The following is an 18812-nucleotide window of genomic DNA, read 5'->3' on the forward strand; positions in this document are numbered from 1 at the left end:
TGCCAGAAATCTTTTAGAACACTGCCAAGGTACCCTTGAGCAGCTTACTCAGTAATATACCCAGTTTGGGACTAATAACATACACTTCTTCTTCTTCATGTATTAAAAAAGATTATTAACGTCCCCATGCTGCTCTGGTTCCAGACATCTCAATTAAATCCCCCATTTGCATCCCAGAGCATCAGACCTCCACGGGAATGAAATCCCATTACTCTGACTCACAGGTGAGCTTCTTAAGCAGCTTGCCTGACACTCCCCCCTCCCCCTACCATTCCTCTCCTCCACGGGGTACCTTTCCATCCTCCTCCACCGTCTCTCTCCCCGGGCCCTTCACACCACGTCATTCTGTGGGTTCTGGACCTGACTCCCAGCCTTGATCATGTGACATTGATTAGGGATTAGGGACCTTCTTTGTTGTGTTTCCGGACGCAGGTTCCCGTCAAATCCCACAAGCGTTCCATGAACCGAGCTTCCTCTTTCTTTGCCGGTAAGTCTTAGTGCATCGAGATGAGAGATTAGGTGCTGGGCTTTATTAACACGGCCCCAAAGAAATTCCTCTCAGGGTGAAATACACATGACATCAGTTAATGCGGCGCATCACTGATATGGTGCCACCGGATGTCTCAGGGGAAGCGAGGAGATGTAGAGTGCTTCTGCTTCTCTGTTGTAATAAAATAAACAAATAAATATATAATGGTGTTGCAGCACCTGAGATCAACAGCAGAATGATTCACAAGGGTCACAAAGCAGCTGCATTTCCAGTGTCAATAAATCCTGAGTGAAGGTGTAATTAAAGACTCATTATCAATATGAACATTATCATTGTCAACATTACCGAGCAGCTGCATTGTACGATGTTGGGGTCAAATAGGAAATAAAAAGGAAAATAATTTTGGGTAAAAAAAAGTGAAAATGATCATCTTCCGTCCTCATTCTTGCTCACGCACTTAAAATTGAATCAAAACACCGGCCTAAAGGAAAAGACCCTCTGATTGGTTTCACACCAGAACGCTCCCTTAATTAAGACACCATCTATAAATCCTGGATCACGTCAGTCAAGATAGGAGAAATCAACTGACTGTTATTAAAATGAATTATTATTATATTAAGGTCAGAATTCCTGACATCACGTGATTTTCTGACCAACTTTATCTTATTTCTAACACTTTCCCCGCCTAGCTCCGCCCCTCCTGCTCTCCTCTCTCCCTCTCTCTCCCTCTCCCAGGCTAATCACTTGGTACTTCCAAACACAGCCCGAGCATCCTCCCCCGCACAGAAGAGGAAGAAACACGCAGCTGCCGCTTGAGTTAAGGGAATTTTTCTGACCGCTGCCATGGTGGGAATTACGAATATAGCGTGCCTCCTGATCCCGCTGGTGATGCTCGCAGACTCTGCCTTCCAGAGCGACTTGAAGACCGTCAAGGAGGCGGAAAAAACGGGGAATTTCATGGAAGACGAGCAGTGGCTGTCCACCATTTCACAGTACAGCCGCAAGATAAAGCACTGGAATCGCTTCAGAGACGTAAGTCCAGCCGCGCTCAGCGAGAGGCGCACGGCGATGCGCAGTCCAGAGTTCTTATTAATGGCACACCAAGCCGCACTGGCAATACGATATAAACAAAGCTGCTGGGACCTGGGTCTCCTGCAGTTGTTTCAGACCAGATAATGTTTAAGTTTGCGTGGCCTATTACGCAGCCTTAAAGGCCCTGCGTGTTTTAGAATACAAACTTTAAAATCAAAAGTCCCACAGCGATGTTATTTAGAGCTCCATGTCTTATTTTCAACTGTCTTATGAAAGAATTCCTGAGGAGTGGGATGGAAGAGAAACGGTGTTTTTCTACCACTATGTTTTGTTGGAAGAGCTTTGTCCAGGACGATGCAGGTCACATGGAGACCCTGCCTATTGCTTAGGTAAATGCAATTACGCCTCAGTCCTGTTCACAGAGGGAGGAGACCCACTCCATCACACTGTCCTTAATAAGGGTCCGAGCTGTTCTCAAATGTGTCCTCAGGGAGGGTTTGCAAACAACAGATCGGGGCAATTAATGCAAAAGCACCGCGATGGATTGATGGTCGCAGCCGTTCACCTGCTGTTGGGAGCAGGCCGGGTAGCTGGGACTGATGAACGCCTGCGGGGTGTATACGAGCAGTGATGTATTTCCCTCTCTGTTGTTGCATGGACGTACCTTTGCCTCCAGCCCTGTGAAATGATTACTAATGATCACAGCAGGATTTGGAGAACGGTGCAGTTGGATTAGGTTCCCGTTAACTGGGTTGTAATTGATCCGGAGCGGCTATAGCACTCGACAGGTATCATTATTGGATTTGAAACATGAGCGTTTCAATGTGAGCCATGAGACCGAGGCGCCCCCGTTTTCGAAAAGACCGGCGGGCCCCTCTTCCATAATGTCACGTCACAGTGAAAGCCTGGAGTGTTAAATATCTGAATTATTGTGGGATGAGGTGATGCTGCTCCACCTGCTGGGAAAACCATCAGCTTCATCAGCGTCAAAAGACACTAAAAACACTGAAAATATGGAGATTCGTTTCATGACTCAGAGGAAATCATGATCAGCGTCAACATCACATTGAAACTCATCATCATCATCATCATCATCATCACTGAAGGTGTTGTGCAACAGCCTTTCTAGGACCCTTATTCCCTACGCCGCCCAACTTAAGTGTGCAGCGCGCTAATGCAGCGACATTAAGCGTGATTTCATTTGGGCTGTTGCATCTGTGCACTTGCGTCGGCAGAAGTGATGCTGATGGCGCCGATGATGATGGTGTTGACGGGAGAAAACACTGAAGCCAGCCACCAACCCTCTCAGGGGCATCGCCGGAGGAGGCCGCGATAATTTCAGCTCGCTACCGTAGCAACAGCAGCCTTGTGATGTGAAAGAGAGTGTGATCGCTGAGGGTTTGATTACTTTATCCCCATCAGCGGCCCCGCTTTAAGGTTGGAGGAAGCGCTGTAAAACATTTTTGGATTTAGATTTTTTAGATCATTTCAAAGAGAATGTTAAGTAAGATTCTTAATGAGGGCTGCGGATTATTAAGTAGCAGCATAATGAATTGATCCGATGTTGCATCACGCTGGTGAAAAATTACAACTGGAAAACGAACAATTCCGTCTCCGGGAACCATTGCCACGGGAACCGTGACTTCCAGTGATGCTGTTGTATCAGATTACACAAACTGATGTTGACATGCAGAGTCCTCTGAGAGCTGACTGTTGAATTTTAATCCAACACAGGAAAGCAATAATCAAAGCCACACCACACCAGAGATGAGACCCCCCCCCCCCCCCACATCAGTGCAAACACTCAAACCCTCATATATCACCCACAGGCGGCAGAGCTATCTCATATTTATCATTACTTACCGAAGGTGAAAACAAAATCAGGAGGAAAGGCTTTTCCCTGTGCAGAAAAAGTGCTCCCATACTTCAATTTACTTTATTTCCCTGAAACACGAGCAGATCCGCTTTACAGGCAACAAATAATAGAATTGGAAACCTTCAATCCTTTAATCTGACAGGTGCCCTCAACATTTAATTCCAGTAATGCTTCAAATCCAGGGAATAAGGGAGAACATCGGAACAGGGGAGGATAGCCAAACCTGAGAACTCACATTTAGCTTAAATTTGCAACAGAAGAGACTCTGAAACAGATGGCAGGCAAAGGACAGTGCACAGTTTAGCCATCGGTAGCTCCCCATCACGTCCAGCTACCTAGACAACCTCATACATTGTTCTCTTGCAATCACTTCCTCTATTTACTCTTCTTTAGGACTGTGGGTCTTCTACATGCCGCAGACTTTAACCCGGGATCTGTTTCCTATATTATCGCCCCCTAGAGGTCACCGAGATATGCCGCACATGTTCTGCTTGCGGGTTCAGGATCGGGTGCTTTCGTAGATGAACATCATGGCAGATATCTTGCTAGGAGCTCCTGGATTTTATCCTCGTGCGTCACTTGATGGGTTCTCTTCCTATTTTTTATTTTTTGACAGTGGCTGAATAAAGTATGTTCTGTTGTCAGAAATCCAAAGGCTCAATTAAAAGGATAATTACACACCGGCTGGATCATTCCACTATTCAGTGGACTGACTAACCAGTAAATCGAGTAGAAATTAAATTGCTCCGCGTTGTACACGGCTGATCTAATTTGGTTCAGCCATCTAGTAAAGACAAACTAAATTGAGCTAGTTTTGTAAAAATGTTATCATCCATAAAATTGCCAGGCTGTAAAATCGTTGTTTTTTTCCCTGTTGATAAGAGGAAGAGACGGTCCTCAAACTGAGTGATGAGGAGGACGCAACAGTGAGCAACATCCATCTTGTGTGACGCTACAAATATGCTGAAATGACGAGAATCTTCTTTTTCTCATGTATATCGTTTTCTTAAAAGATGGAAAAGAGGCCCTGTTGTGCACAGTCATGCATTCAGCCACTATTTCACTTCATCTTTCAACCAAAAAGATAGACAATGTAGCCTCGCAAATACTTCACGTACCACTGAAAACCATCAGATCTCCTGACGCCAGTGGATTAAACACATTCTGCTCCAACGTCTGGCTCCCGACTGATTTAAACCTCTTCTTCTGGAAACTGGCCGCAGTTCAGCGGGATGTTAACACCTTGTGCACGCAGGTTCACACATTACTGCGGCCTTTCGTCATGTCAAGACAACATGCAAAACATAATTGTGGATAATGGCGTCTGTAAGGCCGGAGCCAAAGCCTCCATTAAGGAGGTTTCTGATGAGGAGTAAATTATCCACGTCAGTCTGGCGTCGCTGCTGCAAGTGCACGCCGCTCTCTGATGTAAGGATGGACTATTCAGCCTGCGCTAGTGCATTGAATTATGATAACAGCTTATCAGAAACCCATTAGATTATCTGGTCATTTTTCTGAGCCCTGTCATGAGTCGTTCTTCATCTGTACCGCGGCTCTGCTGGCAAAGCCCGAGGAATTTGTCTTTTTGTCCTTTGAGCGTCGGGTCTGGGTGTTGTTCGGCATTTGGACGGATTACCGGTCTCACCGTTGGGTATCTTGGCCGGCTACTAGTGTCCTAGGTGGGCTGTAATTGAGTTAAAGGTGGGGAGAAAAAGGAAACAGTGTTTCATCTTCCCCTGACTGCATGACTGCAGCAGCTTCCCCACTGCTGTAGGACACAAGTGGCGCCGCCGCCGAGCCTGCGATGACTTACTAACTAATGAGAGACGCTGATTATTAAATGAATTATCAGATAAACTTGCACATAACTGCATACATTATCACTGCGAAGCCAACATCTGTTCGGAAAAATAGGCCTCATGAAGTATTCAGGTGACAGGAGACGCAGGAAACTCCCGGCGTGCTTGCTGTATTTCACATGCATGGCTTCTCAGAGTGACCTGCTTCTGTGTTGGCAACACAAGAGCGTTTACATCGGGCTGTGTGCTGCACCTGCCTGCAGTGAGCTCACCATGCAGACCTTCCCTCACACACGTTATAACTAAGAGGGGCGACAGCTCCACTAAATAACTAAAAAGTTTTAGCTGATTAAATCTGGATGTATCTGGGTGGATGAACAAAGAGGTGCTACAAGTACTGGTGACATTGGGAAAGTAGTTCCCAGGGACTGTAAGTGAAGGACGCATGTAGGACACTGTTGCTTCGCTACTCTCAATGTTGTCGAGGTCGGTGATCTAATGCACGGTGTTGGGGAAACACAATAAAGCATAAGCTGTCTCTGTTTTGTGTGTGTGTGTGTGTGTGTGTGTGTGTGTGTGTGTGTGTGTGGTGTGTGTGTGTGTGTGTGTGTGTGTGTGTGATATGAGCTCTGGTGTGGAACTACATTTTTTGCTGGTGGTCTCATTGACTCAAATGGAGAATCCATTGACCATTTAGACGTTGGCGACTCAATCTGCCGGTCAGGGACCAGAGGAACAGTTTTCTGTGTGGTAACCGTCTGAATTTGTGATGAAGTGAGCTCACAGTTCCGAAAAAGGTTCTTCTTGGCGTGATTCTTATCAAGAGAATCTGGATTTTTATCATTTAATTTGATCGTGGATGCCTTTGATGCTGCTATTGTTTATGGGTGGGGGAGTGCAGTTCTAGTTCAGCAAGATCAGATGAGTATTTGGGTCATGAAATATAGAGTTTCTGCTGTGCTGCAGAGGATGGTTTGCAACCTATTTTCAAAGGGTTTTATCATAAACTATAGGCTCCACCTGCTAAACGGGCAGATCTTTAACATGTTGTATATGACAATGAGCCCATTTTCAGGCCTCTGTGTCCTCCTCTCCAGTGTCCTAGATAATTTCATTGATTTTCTGTTGTTGTTCATTCTTCGCCTCAGCTCAGCGTTTTTGCTGAATTTTTTTTTTCAAAGGTCCTCGCCGTTTGTAGCGTTTTCTCCTCAAAGACGGAGACTGTTTCTTATTCCCTGCAGGGCTTGGAACAGGCAAAATCTGATTTTATTTTGAGATAGTGAGGTGGGCTGGCATGAGTGCACAGACATTTTGTGGATCGACTGTACAATTACTTTCCCTCTTAGCTCCGTCCCTGTATGTGCACGTGTCTGTGTGTCGCAGTATATGGAGGAAATGATAACAAGAATGGAGAGTGAGCCCATTTTATGTCTTACCTTTGCTACAAAAGTGATTATTGGTGCATGAATCCGTGTGAGGCGATCCAGATACATGCAGTGTGTTTTATATCTGCAACTGAAGCATAAAAAAACATCTAAATTATTCATTCGATCTGAAACTTTCAGCAGAGGCAGCACTCCCAGCTGTAATTGTTCCTTCTTTGCAGTCCAAATGCACTTTCCTTTTTATTTCGCTCTCAACGTCTCCTCCTCCGTGTGTGTGTTTTACACAGACGTTCCTTTCCTTACAGTATTCAACCTTGACCTCAGGCACACTTGAGCTTCGACCTGCTGCTACATGAGCGAGATGATCAATAAATCGTTCCAATTCAGACAGGTGTAAAAGTCACGACAGTCGCTCCAGTTACTTAAATTTCCTCCTTCCAAAGGTCTGAACCTCCGTCCAGTCACCTTCCCCCTGACTCTTCGACAACACTCTCAACAATGGATCTTGTTGATTAAATGGCTCCATCTGATCTGAACGTTCACATGTCCATCCAGTCATTTCCTCTTTTCATTATCAGCTTTTTGTCCTTCCAGAGCGCCGCATCGCCTCTATCAGCCCCACGTTCCTCTTCGTCCACGCAGTCGATGTGATTGATTCTCAGGGGTTGTTATCGCACAAACAGTTGCCGTATTAATTGAATGGAGAGTCTGGCACCATGACAACAGAGAGATGTTCAAACGTGCTTGCACTCAGTCCTTGTTTGATGTTTCCATCCGCAAATATTGGGATGATCTTCAAAGGTCGGGGAGGAACCTACACCTGGAAGATGAGCTGGAATAGGTCTCCACGGGAGAGCATGCCCTTAGCTGCTGATTGGGGTGGGGGGGTGGCACTACCTCTCTCTGAGGGCAACCGGAGTCAACACAGAGTGGATTTGAAGGCATTTAGCAGGAAACGGCCAACCCCATCAATGACTATCAATCATCGGCTTATTATTGTAGCTCTGTGTGAGTCTGTTGGCTGAGGCCAAAAACTAGTCTGATGGGAGGATGATGCCTGTTTTTTTCATTTTGAGAATTTTCACTTTTACAGCTGGGATGAGACGATAACGTTTAGCATTTCATTCGTAAAATGGATTGAAATAACGGATTTTCTTTTTCACAGTGGCAGAAAAATAAAAAATACGGCCCAGCAATCCAAAGCTAGAGTGATTTAGAACTCAAAAGGTACAATAAAAAATGAGGAAAGTGAATAAAGGATAGAGTTAAAAGAGATCCTCAGCAATTATCCACGGTTTTAGAAATAATAAAGCATCAGCACAAGCAATGGTTGAAAGAAAATAGAGAAAACTATTTCAACAAAGGAGCAACAGAAAGAAAGAACCTGGTGTGTAACAAAACGTGATGGTTTACTGTGCTGTGAGCTTGAAAATGTTACTTTAAGGGTTCTCCTCATGTCTCCCCTGGTTGGAGGCAGATTGGAGACCTCAGAATTCATGTTTCTCCACATAAATTCCCCACAATCTGTTGTGTGTAAAGTCGATGCTGTCCAGCCTTGTCATCTCATCAGAACCACTCCCTTTTCCATGGAACACAAATCCATAAAAGGCTGCTAAATAACAGAAGAGCATCAGCAAAGGAAGCAAAGAATAGGCCTGATTTATGACAGGGTTGTAAACCCTTCAAGGCCCCCCTGTGTTTACACGCTGCTCCATCAGTCGTCGCATCCACAGAGCTCAGCTGGAGAGTCCAGACGTGGACGCTTGCTTCGTTGCAGGAGGGTGCTGTGGAGAGGTGAATGGAAGCGTAGTGATGAGGATATTGAGGGTCAGAGAAGAAGGGCCAGGCTTCGCCGTGATGAGTAAGAGCGAAGGAGGGAGGGGGCTGCAGAAATCTTACTCATATGTCTCTGCGTCCTCACCGGCTTTTTTCAGTTTGTTCAATGAACGAAAGCTCCACAACTGTGTCAAGAACTATGACTAATGCGGTTTCTCTTCTTTCCCTATGCTGTCGTTTCACCAGGAGGTAGAGGTCAGTTCTCTCCAGCCTTTCAACAACGCTGCTCCAGATTCCTCTGTCTGGCCTGTCTTTATCTCCTCTGTTACACACACACACACACACACACACACACAGAGTCTTAAAAGAAATCACCGTTTTAACTCAGGGGGCAGGGCTTCGAGGGTAGAAACACAACACAGTCCACACTCATCTGTGAGTCACTCTGCTAATTATCATACTTCAGACTAATGTGTATGTTAACACGAGTGTGCAGAGTAAATGAAAAGCGCTTCGCCTCTCAAAGATGATAGAGTGTTAATATTTTATGGTATGCATAATAACTCTGCACTAATGTGATGAGGCCTGGCGGCCACTGAAAGAGTGTTTGTTTTCATGTCTCTGCAGGATGATTACGTCCGAACTTGGGATGAAAATCAAGGATCTAATGAAAGTAAGTTCAAAACTAATTCTAGGTAGATATCGGTCATGTGATCAGACCCCCATTCAATCACAACCTAATGTTGTGAGAGCATCTCAGTTGCACCCTAGTGGTCGGCTGCAGTAAAGCAACCAGCCCCTCCTCCGTTTATTGTCCCATGTGATACTCGGACAACTCTGTAAATCTCTTGTCAGGCCTTTACGACTGTTTTTGCTATTTTTCTGTATGTTTGTGTGGATGCGCAGGCTTATTCCCTCTCCCAGACCGGCTGCACGTGAACACATTTGACAGTGTGCATGTTCGGAGTGCTGGCGTCACGCTCGCTGTCCACGCTTGTGTCATCTCCCCGGTAAAACGCTTGGAAGATGTTAGCGCCCCGTTTCTTCTGCTCGAGCGGATTTAACGTGCCGCCCTCGGGGGACGCGTAACATCGGCGAACCTTCACCACGTTGCTGCGATTCCTCGTTCCTGTCCAGCGGGAGTCTGTCTGCAGCCTCCGCTCCGACCCCCCCCTCAGCCGTAATTGAGCCCGAGCAAGATGAAGTCATGGCAGTCATGGCCTCAACTACATTCGGTTGATTTGCAGCCCAGATGATGCCGGCTGAAGGGCAGAGTCCATTAACACAATTTCCCAAGGTCTTAATGAAGGACTAATTATGGTTTTGAATGAAATCCCAAAGTGAGACATAAAAGCAGAAGAAGAGTGTGAGACAGCAGCGGGAGCTAATATGCTCTGATTGAGTGCGGAGCGACCAACATTATCGCCATTCCCGCTGACGTGAGGCCGAGAGTAGGACGATAGTAGGCTCAGATGCATACAGGGTCGGATCGAGTGGGAGGACGCCTTCACCTCCCTTCGCTCAGCTGAATCGGAGGCAGAGGTCGTTAATCTGCCGAATCACATGCAACATCACAGGGAGCGTAATTCAGGGGCAACTTACTGAGGCGTGTGACACTTTATTGTACCCCGGCGGTTTATCAGAAATTATTTATTTATGCTTTTCCTGCAACAAAGACCAGGAATTCCAGAAAACGTCGGTTTCCATACAGGCAAGCGCAGCTACTATTCATACCTGTAGACACCTTTTTTTTCCCAAGGTAACTATTTTTGGTTGCTCCTATTTTATTTTCTTTCTTCTGTCGCAACATTCGTCTGTATTCAAGAAACCGCACGTGGAGAAGATCATTTCTCCATTTGACCTACGCTTTTAAATAACTGCTTCCTTAAAGAAGTTGATTCCTCTTTGCATCAACTGATGCAAATTGATGGATGAATAAAGTCAAACATGCACATTTATGTATTTTCACCAATTTCGCAAATGACAAATTTATTTGCCGCAACCTTCTTTTTTAAAACTATCCTAAGTTGAGCATCTTTTGTGGCGAGTTAGCAAATTTACTCTGGCATGTCGGACACATGATGGATCACCCTCAGGCCAGGGCTTTGCTCCTATAAACCTCCAGTCGGGCTTTATTTAAATGCCTTCAGCATGTCACTATTTTCATTCCATATGGCATTAAAGTCCTCATCTTCCCTATTTCGCTTTCCGCCCTTTTTGACGCAACTGTGCTATCGCCCTCCATTGATCTGTCCTCCTTTATGAGCTGCCTAATGAAGCGGCGGCAGGAAAGGGAGATTTGTCCCTGTGAGACGTCACTAAATCAGCGTGATGTCTTCACTCCCGATGAGCCTGCGGGCTTCGTTTCTCCATCCCGTCACGGAGAAGGTGGGAGGCTTTTGATCTGCCGCTGCTCTGAAAACACCGGCTGTAAATGCCAAAGATGGGCTGAGGTGGAAATTTGCATTCAGGCGCTGCACTCCACTCTGCCTCACATTGTGCCAAACCGGAGAGAGAGGTCAGGCTAATTTGCAGCCGATTTTCTCACTCAATCCACCAATCAGGCGGCTGATTGAATCAGGACTGTAAACACCGTGGGAGAAGGGCTGTAATTTAGCCCTGTAAGAGCAAACACGCTCCCTCTCTCTGAGGCAAACAATGAGACGGAGGACGCAATTCTTTTGTTTGGCTATTAATTTGTGGTAGCGGCAGAAGCTTTTCTGACAAATCAGAGCAAATGGAAGGAGGAAACGCACAAGTTTGTCCCCGCACAGCCACATCTGCTGCCCTCGCTCCCCTGTACACTCCACAAAATCTTTCTATTGTCCTCCCTTCTGTCCCTCTTTAGGACACCTGGTACCGCTTAAATGAGATCAGAATGTTTCCTCTACACTCCAGTGAATAAAATCTTTTTGCCTTCCTAAACATTAAACCTCTGACAGCTTGGGAAGAATGCACTACAGCAGGAAGAGGTTCATGTTCCTCCATGAGTCATGTATATAACAATAAAACTAAAGGACCCTTCTGTGTTTTCTGGTGGAAAAAAGCACCACTTAAGGCAATTATTCTCCTTAATGGGGTGGTCATTTAAAGGCAGAAGTCTGAATTTGGAGCAGAAAATGATGTTGCCTTCAGTTTACATGAAGAAACGTCGTTGTTGTTAGCATTGTTAGCTAAAAGCAGCTGATTAGGGCACATTAGGGAGAAACTGCACACTGCTGTCAGCACAATGTGCTAATCTAGTTTTTAGTCAGTTCACGGAACAGCCAAGATGCAATTCAAGCTTTTTTCCCCCTCGTTTAGATTTATAGAAATGAGACAAGTCAGGCTTCACGGCAAACAGGGAAACAGATTATTTCTGATTATATTAGAGACTGAGTGTGTAAATAGTAGATAAGAAGGCTGATGAGGAGGATGTGGCTTTAGGCTGCTCTTGTTATCTTTAATCTGTGTGGATAAATCTCAGGCACAGTAGAGGGAGCCTAATTAGGAAGGATTCTTTTGGCTGTGGGCACTGGCTTAACACCTGAAGATGGAGATTTTGGAAAGAAAAATTGGAAGTAGGTGGGTGTGTAGGGGTCAAACCGAGCGAATGAGATGAGATCGACAGGCAGGGCAAGAAATGGGAGAAAGTTAAAATCAAGAGAGAAGCAAAAGAGGAATTTATCAAGAGAAATCAGAGGTGGAGAGAATTACAAAAACGTGCTGCAAATCACACTCAGACTGGAAATGATTGCGGACCACAAAGAGCCCGTTGCTATGGAAACGTCATCATTGCAGGCAATGCTTTAATCTGTGGAAGCCTGTTAAGCTAACATGAGGCTCAGGCAGCCACCTTATGCTTCTGTGTTCACAACACAAAGCGGTGCCAGCGTTGTTGCCTGTCGCTATCAACAAGATTTCTTTACCAGTGGTTTGAAAGCAGGATTTTCTGCTACTTTTGCCTTAATTTGCAATTGAATAACTAGATGTTTTTGAGTGCCCACTCCCCTCTGTAATATGCTGTACCCCCATCTCCATATCCTCCTTTGTTTCAGGAAGTGTTTGGTAATTGGCTGACGCAACCTGAATTTGCTACAGTGCTAGTGTTAATTAGCTGCGCAGTAAACACGCAAAGGGAAAAGCAGACAGGAAATAACAAAAGAGAAGGCTAACAAAGGCTGTCACTCACCAGGCAAACACAGACAGAGTGACCAGAGAGTGGGGGTGTCATTCGATGCTGACCAAAGATTGTGATTTCACAGAAACTTCTGCTGCTTTTATGATATGACGGTTGCAGCGGCCCAGGTAGATGAAACAGAAACAGGGAATCTCAGGGGGCTGTGAGCTGACACATGGTCCAGTATTAGGAGAGCCTGATGGATGAGGGAGAGGGCGTTAAGACCACAGGCTTCAGTTCAGATTGCTGAATATGCTCATCTCAGCAGATTGGCATGAAAAAGCAGGCATTCACGATGTCAAAGATATGATGCACTTAATATAGAAGGGTCACTTTGACCAGTTAGGAAGACCCGGGGAGTGAAATAGTGCAGTGCAGCTCTGCGCCGAGCTGATAATTCAGACTGGCGCGTAGGTTGTGCTGAGCTAACAGAGAGATTTGGGATTTGAGACTGCCGATGCAGACTGATGGCAGATAATAACAGGGTAAAACCTGTGTGAAACAGTGACGATTCATCAGCAGACGTCTTCAGTCCATTTATTCTTGCTCTTCCACAGACGTAGACACCACCAAGGACCCGTGTCAAAAGATTAAGTGCAGCCAACACAAGGTCTGCATCGCCCAGGGATACCAGAGAGCTGTTTGCATCAACCGCAAGAAGCTTGAGCACAGGTGAGTGTGTGCAGCCTGTAGGCATGAACTTTCAAAAGACCCGCACCCCGTCGAGAACCTCCTTTCATGACGCAACTAAAAACGCGAGCCCAACGGAGCCATGACAACGGCCGCTGGATTGTGCTGGTCGCTCCCACGGTAACAACAGTAACACCTGTTTGCACAGAAGCGCGTGGCTGCCTGCTCTCTAACGATAAGCTAATTCATACGGACAGCTCAGCGGACAGCTGCTTCCTCCATGTCCAGATCGCTGCTGCTGCTGCGTCTCTGCACCCCGGATGAGCGCAGCGGTCGCTGTTTGGGCCACGGTGCTGAGGTGCTTGTGTTTGTCCTCTCTCCCGCAGACTGAAGCAGCCTGCTCTCCGGTCCCCTAATGGAAACTGTCAGCCCTGCCCCATCTCCTCCACGGGGCCCGTGTGTGGATCGGACGGGCACAACTACGCCTCGAAGGTACGCGGAACCAAACCCAACTGGGATGAGGTCTGCAGATGGAGGGTTTGAGCGTGATAAGCAGGGATTCTGCAGCAGTGTGCATCGTAGTCTCCTCCTACACCCCCCCCCCCACCCCCGAAAGGAAAGGTGTGAAACATGAGAGGATCGATATCCATGAATCCTCAAAGCATCCCCCCAATAAAGATGCATGTTTTTTCATTGTGTGTTCATAAACGCATTGCGAATCCCGCGCACTGTTCTGTACATAAGAAATATCTATACCGCAGATTTAATCACAGCTTTGTCTTATCGATTGGGCACAGCGAGGAGTATGCACTGAAAGGAAGTGTGACACCGCTGTGCACGTTCAGAGCTGAGTGGTTGGGTGTTCAGGGGGCAAAAAGCAATGATATATGGCCTCAGAAGGACCGATTGGTGGGTTGTGGTAACAGATTCCCTCGTGTTTATTGATCTGGGCCTTGTCTTCGGGATTGCTATTCCTGACCTTGTGTGCATGTTGAGGTTAGAAAGTGCCTTTAGGAGCAGGCCTAAGATTTACGCTAAGCTATACAATCATTTGGCTCATGAATATTCCATGCGTGCTGGGACGGCATTTCATTTTCCTTTCGCCGTGCCTGTGTGTATGTGCGCTGCAGTGCAAGCTGGAGCAGCAGGCGTGTCTTACTGGGAAAGACCTTACCCTGAAGTGCACAGGCCTGTGTCCTTGCACAACTGCCGCACCCACACCCAAGGAGAATAAACGAGGTAGGAACAAACCCACCCTACTGTGATGCTAAATATGAATTTACAATCAATTTATAGTGCAACAAATGAGATCTTTTCTTCTAATTCTTCCCCTCTAGCCTCCACAGAGAGCTGTACTGGACAGGATTTGGCAGATCTCGGGGAGCGACTGAGGGACTGGTTCCAGCTCCTGCAGACCAACGCCAAGCAGAACAACAATAGCAAACGTGGTGCCAGAACCACTGCAGCCAGCACCACATCAGGTCAGACTGTTTAATGGACCCTGAGAGGGAGTCAAAGCACTTTAGTTACAGTGTGCTAAAAAGGTCTAAGCAATTAACTTGATGGTGCTGCGTTCAACAACACAAGCATTGTGGAGCATGTGTAGAGAGTGGCATGTTGGACTGGGTTTGCGCCCGAAACAACAAATATTTCCAAGCGTTTATTCAGGTTTCATTTTATTGTTTGTGCAGCTGCCCCCTTGATAATAGGAGTGACATCGTTTGTTGTCATTCTTTGTGTTTGCAGTCCTGGACAGGAGCCTAGTTGCAAGCTGTAAGGACTCCATAGGCTGGATGTTCTCCAAGCTGGACACCAACGGCGACCTGTATCTGGACCAGGCTGAACTGGCGGCCATCAACCTGGACAAGTATGAGGTCTGCATCCGGCCCTTCTTCAACTCCTGCGACTCCTACAAGGATGGCAAGGTCTCCACCGCTGAATGGTGCCTCTGTTTCTGGAGGGAGAGTAAGTATCCTAGGGTGGGTGGGACACTAGTGGGTGGCGTACGCAGATTTCATTCCTCCGACCCACGCTGACCTGATCCCCCTGGTGCGTGCGTACGACGAAGCAATCCTCTCAGTGGCCCACAGCTGTTGCCACCACTGCTTCATCAGTATTCCCCTTCCTTGTCACCCTCCTGTTCCCCACCCCTCCCCCGGTGGCCTGTAACGGTCACCGCAAGGAGCCATAAACATCCCTCCCGCTTGTTGACAACTCGGTTGTCCTGCCGCTCGCGCAGATCGGGCGTGTCAGCGAAGCGGCCAAGCAGAAACTGGGTCTCTCTCACAACTTTAAACTGTTGCAGGGCGAAGCAGACGGGTCTCATTTTCACATTTGAACAAGGTCGTTTCCAAACATGAATTAAACACGTTTAACGTTAAATCGTAATCATCTCCTCTGAATTTAATGAACTTTGTTCCTTGTTTTGAAGAGCCACCGTGTCTGACCGAACTCGAGAGGATTCAGATACTAGACGGAGGCAAGAGAAAGTACGGTAGGTGTCAAACAGTATTTTAAGAGAATGAAAGGGAGGTGAGGGCGATGCCCCGATCTGTTAAACACAAGCAGCCAACGGCTTTCCCATTGTTTTGAGCCCATTCGTATGACCATAAAATTACGATTGTTTTTAGATTATTCAAGCGATCCTGCAAACAGCACAATGCAAGAAGCTTTATCAGATAGCTGCAGATTAATAGTCTTAAATTTCTCCCGATCCTGCCTGCATTCACCTGTTTATCTGATTTATTTCATTCTTTTACATCTGCACATGTGAAAAATAGAAAGTGGAAGTGAGTGGAAGACAAAAGGCAACAAACACAGAGTATAAACGAAGTAACCTGTAGTCTATTCTGGAGCCCCATTAGCACAGCTAATGCTAAACCTGTCGTCGCCACCACGTCCAACAAAACAAGACTGGATGTTTTAGAACATCAGGAAGTTTGAGGTACTCCCAAAGTGTGTTTTGGGGTTGTTTTTTTTTGTTATTTGAACAGCTGTTGGGAAGATAAAGCAGCCGTTGCGCCAACTGTTCATTGATATGCTTTACTTTAGACAGTCGTGTTGTCCCATCTCATTTTCTCACACACATACTTTCATTCTACTTTCTCCACACATGATGCTAGTTAGCACAGACGCTCACCATGCTGGTGGTCTATGATATTACAACTTGCTCTTTTCCCATTTCCTCCCTAAGAGTGCGCTATTTGTATTCATGGAATATGGAATGATCTGCCCCACGTTACACATGTGATGTGATGCGTGGGTAGAGGGGAGCTGGTGTAAAACAAGGGATGCATAATGCTGCTTCACCTTGAATTTTTTTGCCTTCGAATTTAAGGGCGATTCATCCCCAGCTGCGATGAGGACGGCTTCTACAGGAAGCTGCAGTGCGACAGGGGAGAGTGTTGGTGCGTGGACCAAAATGGCGGAGAAGTAGCCGGAACCAGAACCCGTGGCAAGACAGATTGCGGTGAGGTTGCAAACGCGTGAACCGATAAACGCAATTTTAACCTGGAAGTTGTAAAATATAGGCAGCAGTTTGGACCACTTCAACCAACACACACACACACACACACACACACACACACACACACACACACACACACACACACACACACAAGGCTCCCTTTATGTAAAAACATGGCGGCCCGCTGCATCATTACTCACTGCAGGACTGGTGGCACATTCATGTGTCCAGAGTCATTTGCATTCTAAAGCCCTGCTTGTCACTATGAGAAAAGTCTTTCAGGATAAATGAGCCCCGGTTGGACTGAACGTACGTCTGATAAGAATGGCTTCCCTGGCCTGGCACAGAAACAGCTATTAAAATCCAGACAAAGTCAAACACGCACCTCCTCCTCCTCCCCCCACCACAATCAGTGTTTTTAAAATTAATTCCTACATTCCTCACCGGCCTAGAAGGGACTCCATCAAAGTTCAGAGGAAGACTTACCCAACAGAATTTATTTCATGATACAAAATGGGCACAGTGGCTAATTCAATCTGCTCCGTGTGTGTGTGTCTGCAGACGATGAAATGGCATATTCAGGCGACACCGGCAGTGCCGTCGGATGGGAGGACGAGGAAGAGAAGGAAGCCGAGGAGACTGCAGAAGAGGCTGAAGAGGAAGAGGGAGAGGTGGGAGAGGTAGACGATGGGGGCTATATCTGGTAGAGGGTTCCACCCTCGACAGTATTCACGCACGCACACACATAAACAGATCATGCAGAGAGACGGATGTGGTGACGCCATCACACGCAGAACAACGCTGTCTCATAGAAAACCGTTGGAGGGGTTGCACAGAGCGGGCGGAGGAAGACGTGTATGTAACGCGAGCATTCATTGTTAGAGGATGTTCTAAAAAAGGGGTGGTGGGGGTTATATATGTGCTGAAATCTAAGAGTCTGCTTCACAGAATTTTGTCCTCCATACTTGTGAAACTGTTTTCTTCTGTTGTGTCCTTTAAACCGTCTTTATTTTGCTGTTGCGTAATAGACAGTGAGCATTTGCAGGTGCTTGCATATAAAAAAAAGAGAGAGTTTGACTCCATTTTATTCATCTAAACTGGCTTCTTTCACCTTTTCTTCCTGTAGATTAACAAAATATAGATAACCAGTTTTGTATTTAGGCAGAAAACTGGCACTAGAGAGAGGAGGCTGTGTTAGAGTACTGAAAACATCATTTTCATGCTCATATGTGACAGTTGTGCTGTCTCATCCATGGCGTAATGTAAAAAGGTTGTCAAGTATCACTCTTTATCCTGTATATAATATGTGTATCCGAAGACAGATCACCTATTAGTCCCGTTATCGATGCCTTGGAAGACTAGCGGAACACACTGCTCAGCTGTGTGTGCAGCATATCTTAATGTGGATCAATCCTCGTGTTTAATAAAAAACTGAATAAACTGGTCTATGTGGCCATGCTGGTGACCATACATCTGGATCTGAGCTTTGTCTCTTTTTATTATCTGTTTTTGAAACCTATATACATCTTTTGATGACTTTAGACTTGATGGCTTGAATAAAAAAAAAGCAGTCACCAATTTAAAGTCAAGTCTTAAAGCAAAGCCAACTACTTTCTTAGAAGTTGAAGGTCAACCTGACTGGATGCAGCCAGAATTTCCATTTCAAAGACATGCTGATGTGTCCTTTGAGGGAAATAGGTTATAGTCAGCTCACCTCTACTCTTGCCTCACCTCCTGCTGCAGTGGAGTGTAGATTATTGCTCTGGGAACTGAGCAGAAATGGGATCCAGGTCTATATATCAGCACATTTCACAGCGCGGTGCATTTGCAACTTTCTCTTTAGCCTTCGTGATACCCGCTGAAAACCACAAATCGAAGAAATCGAAGCCTAAACGGATGCACGTTGGGGACGAGGGTGGAGATAACCTGCTGTAACTCTTAAAATCGACAGCAACCAAACCTGCCAAGCGCCATTTCTCAGTTTCAGATGTAACCAGGGACAGCAGTGTCCCCCTGGGTCGAGCGGTAAGTGCGTAAGCTTGGCAACAATAGCCGCCATCTCGATTCCTGATCCCTGACACAGTCTTGTGCTCACCCAAAGGGACCAATCATTTTCAGCAGCCTGTCAGCCCATTAAGCTGCATATTTGTCCTGCTGGGTCAAAACAGGCCACATGTAACATCCCAGTTCAATCTTTGC

At 46.2% G+C, this 18812-nt stretch overlaps 1 protein-coding gene across 1 annotated transcript; it reads left to right on the forward strand.

Moving 5' to 3' along the window:
• The first annotated feature begins 1227 nt into the window (after positions 1 to 1227).
• Positions 1228 to 18083, forward strand: spock2 (SPARC (osteonectin), cwcv and kazal like domains proteoglycan 2). The gene is made up of 10 exons (XM_057047928.1): positions 1228 to 1522; positions 8986 to 9031; positions 13075 to 13189; positions 13534 to 13639; positions 14278 to 14386; positions 14494 to 14628; positions 14894 to 15112; positions 15579 to 15641; positions 16485 to 16616; positions 17175 to 18083. The coding sequence occupies exons 1-10, from the start codon at positions 1334 to 1336 to the stop codon at positions 17318 to 17320; spliced, it is 1260 nt and encodes a 419-aa protein (XP_056903908.1). The 5' UTR covers positions 1228 to 1333; the 3' UTR covers positions 17321 to 18083.
• The last annotated feature ends 729 nt before the right edge of the window (positions 18084 to 18812 follow it).

This window comes from Takifugu flavidus, chromosome 11, assembly GCF_003711565.1.
Source record: "Takifugu flavidus isolate HTHZ2018 chromosome 11, ASM371156v2, whole genome shotgun sequence".
Taxonomy (NCBI): domain Eukaryota; kingdom Metazoa; phylum Chordata; class Actinopteri; order Tetraodontiformes; family Tetraodontidae; genus Takifugu; species Takifugu flavidus.

Coding starts and splice junctions, on each gene's coding strand:
- spock2 (XM_057047928.1), top strand. CDS start 1,334: ATGGTGGGAATTACGAATATAGCGTGCCTCCTGATCCCGCTGGTGATG. Junction 9,032..13,074: donor AAATCAAGGATCTAATGAAA/GTAAGTTCAAAA, acceptor GCTCTTCCACAG/ACGTAGACACCACCAAGGAC. Junction 15,113..15,578: donor CCTCTGTTTCTGGAGGGAGA/GTAAGTATCCTA, acceptor CTTGTTTTGAAG/AGCCACCGTGTCTGACCGAA.